The 12,409-nt window shown below is 44.7% G+C and overlaps 1 protein-coding gene across 1 annotated transcript in view; it reads left to right on the top strand.

Annotated features, from left to right (window-relative positions):
• The window catches only part of LOC148511724 (protein kinase C delta type-like), a 35,170-nt gene extending 23,880 nt beyond the window's left edge, over window positions 1-11,290 (top strand). The window contains exons 4-8 of the mRNA XM_088482928.1: window positions 84-146; window positions 7,469-7,607; window positions 8,983-9,126; window positions 9,557-9,685; window positions 11,127-11,290. Coding sequence (XP_088339054.1) covers window positions 84-146; window positions 7,469-7,607; window positions 8,983-9,126; window positions 9,557-9,685; window positions 11,127-11,288 — 637 coding nt within the window. The 3' untranslated portion in view covers window positions 11,289-11,290. The remainder of the gene's footprint in view (window positions 1-83; window positions 147-7,468; window positions 7,608-8,982; window positions 9,127-9,556; window positions 9,686-11,126) is intronic.
• The last annotated feature ends 1,119 nt before the right edge of the window (window positions 11,291-12,409 follow it).

The following is a 12,409-nucleotide window of genomic DNA, read 5'->3' as shown; positions in this document are numbered from 1 at the left end:
ATATCGGAGACATTGTCAGAAAATGTGTTGCCAATATGTAACCATCCTAACAATGACACATTGATTTATTCTCTTTCTACCAGGTTCTATGGAGCGGAGATTGTATGTGGGGTACAATACCTCCATTCCAAGGGCATAGTCCATCGGTAAGTATATAGCTACAACATACCAATAGTATAATGACGTTATATAAGTATGGATTGTATTATGCAGAATATTTACGTGTTATACATTTATTCATTGCCGATATTTCCCCCTACATCTTACACACTGCGTCCCTTACACAGTAATGCTCACTCTGTAGTCCCAGAACACATATAGGATCTCTCTGCACAAGTCATTTATTCTGTTACTGGGATTTGTGGGTGAGGAGAGTTTTGAAAAATTTGTACTCACATTATTCAGAGGTTCTATCCAGAAGCTTCTCAGCTGCCTGATATGGGGATGTTTTACTTGTGGCCCATACTTGCCTACTCTCCCTCATTGTCAGGGAGACTCCCTGAATTAGTAGTAATCTCCCTGTCTCCCCGAAGAGTCTAGAAATCTCCCTAATTGCACCTTACCCCCATTATGAAGTTGTTATATTAAAATAAAAACAGAAATATATACATTCAAATGTGATCATCAGTATAATTTCCCTGCATTGGTTATAAGACACAATGATCCCTATGGCTACATGCATTTTTTTAAATGTATCAGTGTGTTTTCATCAACAAGTAGATCTTACTAACTGCTTTGGGTGCATTTACATTTGGATGTAAGTCAGTTCTATGACACGCCTCTCAGATGTAGCAGTACACGCCCACTTTACTGTGCGCTCATACTGTAGGTGCTGCTTTCACCATCTTCCTGAAATGCCTTTTCAAAAGTAGGCAAGTATGTTGTGGCCCCCTCACATCAGGCATTGTCTGGGTAACTCCATAGCAGTCTACATGCTGAGTATAGGACATCCTTTCTGTCTGCTTAAGGACGTCACTCTCTCCTGTAATACGGGGATATCACACTCTTACTGCACATGTCCAACACTACTGGAGAGCAGGGCCGTAGCTAGGGTGGTGCGGTCGATGCCACCGCACAGAGTGGAACAGCGCTGAGGGCGGAACACCGGCCGCCCACCAGCTTATCTATCTGAGCTGGACAGCCACTGCTGCGTGGCCGCGGCGCGGGGAAGCTACATGCCTTCGCCCACTAACTTCAGTGACTGACAGTCTGACACTACTCACAGGCTGCCAGTCACAGGAGGAGGACAGCCCCTAAAGCCATAGCCAGCCGCAGTGTATGATTGTGCGGCTGGCTCTAAATAATTTCTGGCAGTGTGCCATCCGGTGCCTGTTCCCCCATCCGCAGGTGCCCGTTTCCCCACCCATCAGTGCCCGTCCCCCTCCCACTGCCGGAAGGTCTCTGCCATATGCACGCAGCAGAGTCCAGCATTGTGTCCCAGCTGCCGCGCGCCCTTCCGCCCACCAGCCAGTGTGTGTATGGCCATCCCCTGCTGGATACAGTGACAGGGGTCACAGGTTAGCCCCTCATTCTGCCCGAATGACTATGTGGCTGGTTGGGCCCTGGAGCCCTGTTTTTACTGCTGGTGCTTCCCTCCTCCTTTGCTGCTCACCTCTGGATGGATCCCTCTCCACTCCACCTTTTCAACCCTCAGTTGGAGTCAGCAGCAGCTGGTAAGTAATACCAGATTTCAGTTAGTATTCCTCTAGTGTGTACCCCACTTCCTATGTGTACCCCTCCACCATTTGTGTATCCCTCCTATATGTACCCCTACACCTTTGAGTACCCTACCTTCTATATTTGCCTCATTACCTTTGTGTTCCTCACCACCCCAGTGTACCCCGCAACATTTTTCCTATCGGTGCCAATGTTTATTTTCAAGCAAAGGTTATGCAATTTATGGGGGCCTATGTATTTGTTTTTTTCCTATGGGTGCCAGTGTGTGTGTGTTTGTCTCAAATATTAAGTATCCCCCGGATGTATTAAGGAGGGACTGCAGCAGGTATCTCTGATACCTGCTGCAATCCCTCCACTCCCGCAGGCAGCCACACCTCCCATAGAAACCTATGGGGGATGCAATGCTGCTAGATCTACCAATATCCGGAATGTGACGCATTCCCGATATTTGGCCCCTCAGCTAAGGCTTATGGCTACACACCGCATAACTTGCTGGCAGAGGGATCCTCAGGAACCCTCCCACGGCAATGGCTGCCAGCCAACCGGGACTTTGCGTGTGCAGCCGCCCCGGCACTGGCCGGCAGCTCTCCGTAGACATTGCAGGGACGGGCTCCTTTCGGAGCCCATGTCCCTGCATGTCCCGGATGATACATCCGGCCACCATGATCGCATTTTGTAATGCGATCATTGGCGGTTATTGACATGCCCTGATCGCATTGCAAAAGCGATCATTAATAAATGGGCCCCTATGTGTTTGAATGAGACGTGCAAAGGGTGAGAGATGAAAGGTAGGAATGAGATGGATGCATGACACACCCCATTTTTGAGTGTGCACACCCCACATGACACGTTTCCACACCCCTCATGGTACGTAGCTATGCCCACGTCGACCACTGTGTGGTATTGGATTCTAAAAAACTTTTCACAGTATTATATGTGTTTATGCATTGATTGATTGATTGATTTGCGCACTGAATTTACTGTATTTATATATATATATATATATATATATGTGTGTAAAGGTTTTTTGTGAAATATATTTAATAAGTATTTAATAAGAATTCTATACATAGATTAACAGATCAACAATAATAAATAGATATCACATAATATGGAACTGCAGCTCTCACCAATCTAATTAAGCTCAAATACGGGCACTATAAAAATCATACCCAGTTCATCCATAATATCGCTATCGATATGATTTTATAGTGCCCGTAATTGAGCTTAATTCATTTGGTTATTGTTGATCTGTTAATCTATGTATAGAATTCTCATTATATATATTTTACAAAAAGCCAAGAGTTAGGGCTGTAGCTAGGGTGGTGCGGTCGGTGCCACCACACACAGCTGCCTTTATACTTGCAAACTCCGGCAATTGGTGGGGGGAGGGGGGGGGGCACCAATGCTCTTTCTCGCACAGGGTACCAAAATGTCTAGCTACGGCTCTGCTGGAGAGGACCTCTGAGGAGGAGTAATAAAACATTCTTCAAGCCCCTTCATCTTTACATTACATTAAAAGATTAAAACACTTGTACAGAAATACCCTGTTAGGATATTACCAATTTACCTTTCATGAGTTGTTCATATAACAAGAGAAGGAGAACCAGACTGCAGTTAATATTAAGGAGACATTCATAATAACATCCATTATTTACTCTTCTAGCAGATTAGTTATCTGACAACAATTGCAGCAAAACTCAGCAGAGAAATCTCCCACCTGGTCTGGGAGCAGCTATAGTACCAGTAACTGTGGTTACTGCCTGGTAGCTGCTGTGCTTTCTCTATGCCATCAAACTTGGACAATCCATTGCAAGACAGGAAACTGAATATTACCTAACATTAGCTAATAGTGTTATATTTCTTCTCGTGTACCAAACTGCTACCAAACTTCAGTGAGGAAATAGCAATAGCTAATAGCTCTTAGCCAGTAAATTAGAGGCTGACAGCAGCTCTAAGATCCAGTAAAAAGTTTGTGAGTTAGAACATAAGGCCTGATTCAGACCCGGTCGCAAGCGCCGTCTGCTCGCAACCGGGTTGATGTTTGCCCACTGGGCATGTGCACAACGGAGCCGGCTCCGTCGTGCGCATGCACGAGACCCAGCTAGCGATGGGTGCTCCATTGCTCCGGGTCTTGCACCAAAGGGGGCGAGCTGTCGATGGTGATTGACAGCTCGCCCCGTTTGGTAAGCGGGCAGGGGGGGGTGGCTGGCCAAACGGAGGCGTTACCGAAAGAACGCCTGCCGTTTGGGGGCGGCCCCACTGACATCACCAGTGATGTCAGTGGAAGAGCTTCCGGCTCTATTAGAGTCAGCTCTCTGGGGCTTGCGGCCACGAGACCCTACCACAAGGGTCTCGTCGCAAGCCCGATGGTCGCGATGGTCTTGACCATTGCGACCATCAACCTGGCCGCTCGCAATAGCTGTGGGTGGTCACCCACGGCTATGCGAGTGGCCAGGAGGCCGAACACAAAAAAAAAAAAAAAAATGCCCTGATTCAGAGCGAGCGCTCGTTCAGAGCGTCCGTCTCTGAATCAGGCCCAGTATACACTGGCCACTAATAACATGTAATGAAAATCCCAGGTAATTCACTTTTACCCGGTAATTTGCTAAACAATCCGGGTTATTTCCCTGTGTGAAAGGGTCAACCTGGGATTTAGGGCCTGATTCAGAGCCGGACGCTATTTGCGCTCGCTCGTTCAGAAAAAGGGGCCGGCTATTTAAATTGAGAGCTCGCTTTTTGTGGTCTGTTGACGCCTCTATGTCTGAGCGAGCGAACGAAACATGCGCTCGCTATTTTGTAAAGACGCCCCCTGGCCGCTCGCATCCTACGTCATCTCCGCTATTTATTTGATTAATCGAGTACATAGAAAGGCGTCTGAACTGCTCGCAGTGCTTGTGGTTGGATTTTCCTACCGCAATCATGCGAACAGTTCAGGCTAAGAAACAACCAAGTGACGTGGTCGATGACGCTGCTTTGTTAATTATGCACACCCTTAAAACGCCCGTTTTGACCATTTGGCACGCCTGCATTCGGATCACCACTCCCCGTTTTCAAGCACCTTCCCCTGTTACCACCCACAAACGCCTCATCCTATCACTCAAATTAGCAGGCACTCGCTATTTTGCGAGCGCTCGATTTCCGACCGCAATAACTGGTTGGCGCATGCGCATTACGACCCATACGCATGCGTAGATGTGCGAACATCGCTCGGAGCGAACGAGCGGCCGCATACGAGCAGCTTTGAATCAGGCCCTTAATTCAATGCAAAAAACCAGGGTCGGAGACCTGGGAATTTAGTCCCGGGATGACCCTTTCACACAGGGAAAAATCCCGGGTTGTTTAGCAAATTACCGGGTAAAAGTGAATTACACAGGGTTTTCATTTTCAGTGTGTAAGTGGTATAATATAGGCCGGCCCAAAGGCAAAAGATATACAAGAGTGACATGCCGGCCACTGTTCTATTATCACAGCACATTTATGTAACTTATCGCACATACTGTGTATGCATATTTTATCATTAATGGTAATGGTGTTTTATACAAATGGGACCTGGGCCCATAGATCTGTTAATGAAGAAAGGAGAAAATGTGACCAAGTGGAGGGGAAAATAAATTCTGTGAATTAGGCTTGTGGCACGGCAGAGGCATTATACTAAATTTACTTTCAGTGCAAAACAGATATTTTTCTTTCCGCCTTTGCTTGCAGCAATAATTGGAATCCTTTGTGGAAAATATTAATCGCACACAGGTTTTTAACCCCTTTACTGCTGATCCAGTTTTGGCACTTTTGTAATGGTCACATTCCAGCATCTAACATCAGTCATTATTTATGGTGTACACACAAATCATACCTAGTTTTTTCTGAAGACTCTGACTTTCCTGGTAATAGCATTAGTTTGCTTATTTCTCCTACCAAGGCAAAAGCCAATCTACCAACAATGGCATAAAATGTTTTTTTTTCTTGTAATTGCAAAACAGTGTGAACCAAAATAAGATGTATGCATTATTTTGTAACCATTAATCCACCTTTCCAGACCAGCATCATAATGCATTCTACACAGGTTTCCAAAACAGAAGCTGCACAGAAAGTGATAATGCATTTCCTCTATTACGTGTATGAATGAAACACATAAAGGGCCTGATTCTGTGTCACAAGCAGCTCTGTATGCGGCCACATTCCAATGCACATATTTTGGTAACAGGATGTTATTGCGAGTAAGCGCACATCATCCTGTGTGCACATTGCGCCACCCATTGATTTTCCATACGCTGTCACAGCCGTCATCTCTGGTATTGGCACTTACACAATCCCATGCTGGATGCAAGAGATCCATCTGCAGGACTCAGAACAGGATGGTACCTCTGGCTACATGCCCATGGCATTCTATCTCTCCTATTATTCTTCCGTGCATCCCCCCATTCCACATACAGAGGGAAACAGCAGAGGTCTGTCTGACTAAGAATTATAGGCAAATATGGTAGTGTACATATGCGGTTTGCTATAATTCACTAGATGCAGCCATGTACAGAGCTGCGGGCAACACAATTCTGGCCCAAATGTGCAGGAATAATATGGCAGCTCAACAAGGCATAGCACTCTGATACAGAGACAATCTATCGCATCAAATGAGGGGACATTTGTATTAATTGATTCCAGCATGTGGGAGATCTGGGCATTAGAAGCACCTCAGCCCTGACTTATTACACTTCTATAGCATAGGGTGCTATTGTCAGGTGATCACAAGTTAAAAACTACTAAGAGGGCACATTTTTGAAAGAGGGGAAATTCCTCCTTTACATGAGGTTACCCCAAGAAAATTCCTCTTTTACATGAAGTTGCCAAGGGGGGCATGGCAGAGGAGAGGAGACTGCAGCTGGGCTGCTGACAGATAGAGAGGGGGGAAGCATCGGGCCCAGGACCCTCCAACAAGCCCAGGTAATTAATACCCGCCCCCCCTCTCAGCGCCACTGAATGGGGGAAATTAATTGTGTTAAGTACACTTCCCTATCTGCCAGGTCTACTAGTATTTCTGCAGTGCAGGTTGATATTGCCTGGTGATCACCAGATAATAACCACAAAGAGGCCACATTATTTGAAAGAGGGGACTCCCCTCTTTCAAATAAAGATGCCCCTGAGTTTATTCAAGCCAGGATGGGATATATATTCCCCTATCCCTGGACTTTATAATAATCTCTGGAGCTCAGATGTGTTCTCTGGTGATCACCGATATTCACCACAGAATAACTTCTCAGGGATCAAATCATTTGAAAGGGGAGATTCTCTTCTTTCATATGAGGGTCCCTCTTAATCTGTGGATGCCAGGATAGAGCAGATAGAGCACTCAGAATGCTCTTTCCCCTATTTTTTAGCTTTTAAAAAGTTCTTCAATGTTTAATCTGGAAGAGTAATGATGATTAATGACATCACAGGGCCGACAAGATGACATCATCAAGCCCCACTCCCTTCCAGATCCAAGCAACATCAACTATAAGAGGGGACTGTTAGGTAACTTCCCCATCCCAATTTGAACCTCTACATTGCTTAGGACGGGTCCTACTCGTCCTTAGCTGCAAAATGGTTAAAAGAATTCTGCTGAACCCATATAAATGTACATAAAATAGTGGGCTCATATGGACACTAATTTCATAATGACAATATAAGGTGCTGGCACTCTAGTCAATGCTCCTAAACCTACATCCAAAACTACTAATATTTAGAATGTACACATCATTTAATGTATCAAAATAATATTTGCATAGTGCATACAAAGAGTTTTTTTTCTTCACAGAGACCTCAAGCCTGAAAACATTCTTGTTGCTGAAACGGGTCATCTGAAGATTGCAGACTTCGGTCTTGCAATTGAAAACATGCTGGGAGACAGAACAGCCAATGGATACGCAGGAACACCTGGCTACATCGCTCCTGAGGTGAGGTGCACAGGATTTCCTACTGTTACTCATGTAACTACTCACATTTCATAGAGGAGCCTGGTATAATGCAATATGGCTATAAAAGGCACACTTTAAGAACGCCTGTACATTACCTGCACAGCGTGTTACTACGGGGAATTGGTATGATATCCCGGCTTCCGCATGGCCGGGAGTTCGAATACCGGCAGCGGCAGGCCGACAAAACAGCAGAGCCCGGCAGCGGAAGCCTGACAGCGCTGGAAATCCCGATCGTGGTAAGGTAAGTATGAACTAATCTAACCTAACCCCCTAACCCTCCTTAGGGGTGCCTAACCCTAACCCCCCCCTGGGCCTAACCTTAACCCCCCCTCCCCCTAGGCCTAACCCTAACCCTCCCGGGGGTGTGCCTAACCCTAAGTCCCCCCCTGGGTGCCCTAAACATAACCCTCTCCCCCCCTGCGGCTGTCCGTTCGCGGCACCCAGCATCCGCTCGATCGGGATGCCGGGCGCCTGTCTTCCGGCGTCGGGGAAATGAGCGGCGTCTAGATATAGACGCCGGTCATTTATCCCACGGCGGGATAAAGCAGCCAGGGAGCCGACTGCCGGGATTCCAGCAGCCGGCTCCCCGATTGTATACCGACTACGGTAATATACCGTGATGCCTGTGCAGTGGCAAATAATCGCTTCACTTATGGAAACATTGGCATTGTGTACATCTCTGTATCAGGCCCATAGCCATTGTCAGAGATCTTTTAGTGAGACGTCAGGCTCTCACATGTGATTACGTTGTTACAGTTGTATCTGCAAGATCACTGGTGACCCAACACTGCAGAGAGCTAATCCCCACACCCCCTGGTGGTCCCTCTGCTTTAGCTGCACCAAGTCCTGGCTATAGCACTGGTGCTGGTTACACATTATGAGGGGATAACAAGGAGTTCTTAGTTATTTATTTGGATCTTTATAATGACGGCCATCATCGTCACGTGATTTATAATGTTGTCTTGTGATGTTACTATGTAAATAATAAGAAAAGGTGAGTAAGGTAGGAGACTAGATAGTAACTATTATTATATTCCTGATATCCCAGGTCAGGGAAATATCCATGATATATAAATAATGAAATAAAGATCGGAGTAATAGTAATGCCTGTATAGTATACATGCAGCCTTCCCCATACAACCCAGCACATGCCAATATGATTACAAGCTTGCACAGTCACTCATCAGTGTTCTGAATTGGAGCATTACATTGTATTGTTATTCTACCTCCGTGTATTCTATCCCCACATAAACACTTATTATATAGAGTGATGGACTGGGGCAGTGAGATAAAAGAATGTACATTAGAGAGGGATTGGTGACAGCCATAATAACTATTATCTCTTTTCTGGTAGATGCGGTCTGGCAAGAACTACAACGCTGGTGCTGACTGGTATTCGTTTGGTGTCATCCTAACCCAAATGATCACCAGCAGACTTACCTTCCAACGTAAGCTATTTAAAGCACCAGGCGCAGCAGCCAGAGACATCATTGTAAAGGTAACCTAGATATTACGTTTAGAAGTATTTCTGTAACTTATGCAGTTCTAATGGCTATAGGTAACGTTATATAACTTTATATACAGCATGAGGGAAATCCTAGATGTTTAATTTAACATACCATTTATCACTGTGCTACAGATGGCGGTAACCATCAGGATGCTGGCTCAGTGCGTCTCAGACCCATGCACACATTTATAACATCCGGCACTTTTGTCTGATGTATGAAATGCATCCTCCTCTGTATCAGGCCCAATGTGAGACATGCTACAGTCCCCAGATAGAATCTCAGTGTTATCATACTGTGGCCATGGACAGATCACTTTATATTCCTCTGTGCCAGGCAGCAGAAATGTGTATAACATGATGTGTTGAGCACTTCTGCTGTATTAATTAAAGTCACTAAATTAAATACAAATCACTTTTTCAGCTGCGCGATAAAGATCCGACCAGACGTCTTGGAGTGCATGGAAAGATCCGCCACCATCCATTTTTCCAGCATGTTGATTGGGTCTCAATTGAAGCTCTTGAAGTTGCACCCCCATACATACCCGCTCCAGTAAGTATAATACAGAACATGTATGAGCTCCTGGGCAGCCTGTAACTAAATGCAGATCAGCAGATGATGTATAAGTGTCAGTCACATAGATATAAGGAGATGTGCACCTGTCACTTCTACCAGCTCTCTCTAATACACTCACACATGTACATTGTAATCAGAAGTCAATTAACCTATCAATGTGTTTTTGGAGTCTGGAAGGAAACCCACACCAACATGGGGAAAACATACAAACTCTATGCATATATTGCCTTGGCTGAAGATTTAGCTCATGACCCCAGTGCCAAGAGGCTGAAATGTGACTAATGTGCCACCTGGCTACTTTTACATAATTATAAATGGAAATTTAAAAATAAGATATTCTTGTGATCAGGTCTATACAGTAATTACTGACAAGACACATTTATAAGGGTTTTCTTTCTACAAGTGGACATACAGTATATAAGAAAGGATTTTTATTACTTTGATAATACTTTCTTATAGCTGAATTCACATCTGTGACCAATTTCAGGTGTGATTCCCCTGACCCTTATAATAAGTTTGTAGGAGTTTGAGTAAAGAACAAAAACTCAAGAAAAAAGACAAATATGTCTATATGGGCGCACTCTTGATACAAATTATGAAAAAAATAATAAGGAATATTAAAACTTAACTTTTATTAGTTGGTTGTTTTAAATGAGATTCTCTTCATTAAATATAGCATCTAGTAAAATAGATCAAATGCGCAAATCAAGTACTGATATACAGTAATTGTACCTAATCAGTGTTTATATATTGAACGCGAAACAATTGGCGAACATAAATACTGAATTAAAGGATCTCTAAGGTCCTGTTACTATCATAGAAGTCCACAGTGGACACAGGTACACCATACACAGCAAATACAGAATCTGACTGACAAAATGAAAAAAGTATCGAATGAATATCAAAAGGACTGATATGGAGATCTCAGTCAATCTGACAGGTATTAATCGCAAACCCAGTTTCCACTTTCACAATGTTAGTTACTGATATCCTGAATAAAGGCACACTGGGTTTGCGATTAATACCTTTTGTAGTGAGTCCCGGAGCGAGAGAATGTCTCTCTCGCTCCGGGGCTCACACATGTGCGCGCCGCGCGAGCGCAGTACCCCACCATCGACCCGCTTGCGAGCGATATGCGCTCGCGAGCGGGTCTGAATCGGGCCCTCAGTCAGTAATATCACACTACGATCTGCATTACCAATGCGGATTGTAGTAAATAGAGCCCTTTATGTTTATGTTAATGAATGGGGGGAAATAAAGTGGTCATCACTGATCATCAGTTACTCCCATACGTTACCAGATTTTCATTCCAACCAATCAACTAGTTGGATGGTTGGACAGAAAATCTTTATGTGTGTATGCAGATTTACACATTGAAATGAAAGATGCAATAATCACTTATTTCTTCTTTCTGTAGCCAGCCATTCCTCACTCTGGATGCAGAAAGAACCACCTGGAAAGTCTGGAAGCAGCAGAGGCCAGCAAACAGCCAATAACATCTAAGGACCAGGCAGTATTTCATGGGTTCTCATTTACCAACTCCACCTGGAGAACCCTGCCAAAGCCACCCTGCCTATAAGTACACAGAGGTCAGGCAGCAGCACTGCTGGTTACACCAATGGAGGTCTCTGCATGTATGTACATAATATATTTATGTGTTATTATTTGTAAACAAGGATAAAGAGAGAAAAAAGGGAGCTAGAGCTAGTAACAATGATGTACAGTAAGGGGCAGTAATAATCAATATTCATGGTGAAAGGTGTACAATAGGCTTCTCACAAGACTAAATGGAGAAACAATAGCAGTCTTGAGATTATTAACTAAACTGATATACAGCTTGAGTTACGCATAAGAGATATAATAAAATGGGGGAAATGGAGGATAGGGGATGAGGAGAGGAGAAGAGGCCTGTCAGGGATGTTAGCAGAGGATGGACATCTCAGAAGAAGCAAGAGAACCATGCAAAATCAGTTGTTTCACGGGGCCTTATGGTGCCTGATCCAGGGGGAACAAACGCTGGAGAATTTATTACAGCGCTCATGAAAGACGCTAGTAATGTACTCTAGCTGGTATGTACCCAAAATGGAAGTGATCAGTGCAGTGGATGATTGGGTTATTGTATGTCATGTAGAGAGTAACAGCCAGGGCTGCATGTAAATGGTTGTAGAGTGTATCACCAGAGATATAATAGGGACAGGATAAGTAATAAGGTGTGTTCTGTCCACAGATCATCTGGTAACATCAGTGAGAGCCAGCTAGTGGAACACCGTCATACACATGAAGAGAAGGAGCAAGGATTCCACCGAGGTCATCAGATGAACTCGTTACTTGGTGAGTATAGTTGGGTCAGGGACATGAATGGTGCTGCTCTCACAGAAATGCCCTTTGTTTTTCTTTTACAGAAATCCAAGGCCGGTGTACAAGGCAGGGATCCTCTTCTCCCGCATCAGTGCTGCGCCCGTCAGTGAGGCCTGAGTTACATTCTCCGAATACGGCTGGATCACATCATGGTGAGTCAAGAATTTGAGGTGTCTCTCTCTTACTATCTAGCTCTACACACCCTTACTTATTGGCATAGTGGGCAGGATCATCTATAGTATATTAGGACCAGGGAGTGCCCAACACCTCCCGTACCAGCCCTAGTCCTGTTTCTATTCAATCACTAGCCATTCTCTGCTCACCACACTTTTCTATCATATG

The sequence above is a fragment of the Taudactylus pleione genome, unplaced genomic scaffold, assembly GCF_031769625.1.
Source record: "Taudactylus pleione unplaced genomic scaffold, aTauple2 ptg000296l, whole genome shotgun sequence".
Taxonomy (NCBI): Eukaryota; Metazoa; Chordata; class Amphibia; order Anura; family Myobatrachidae; genus Taudactylus; species Taudactylus pleione.
Note: the sequence above shows the minus strand (reverse complement) of the source record. Positions and strands in the feature narration are given on the sequence as shown.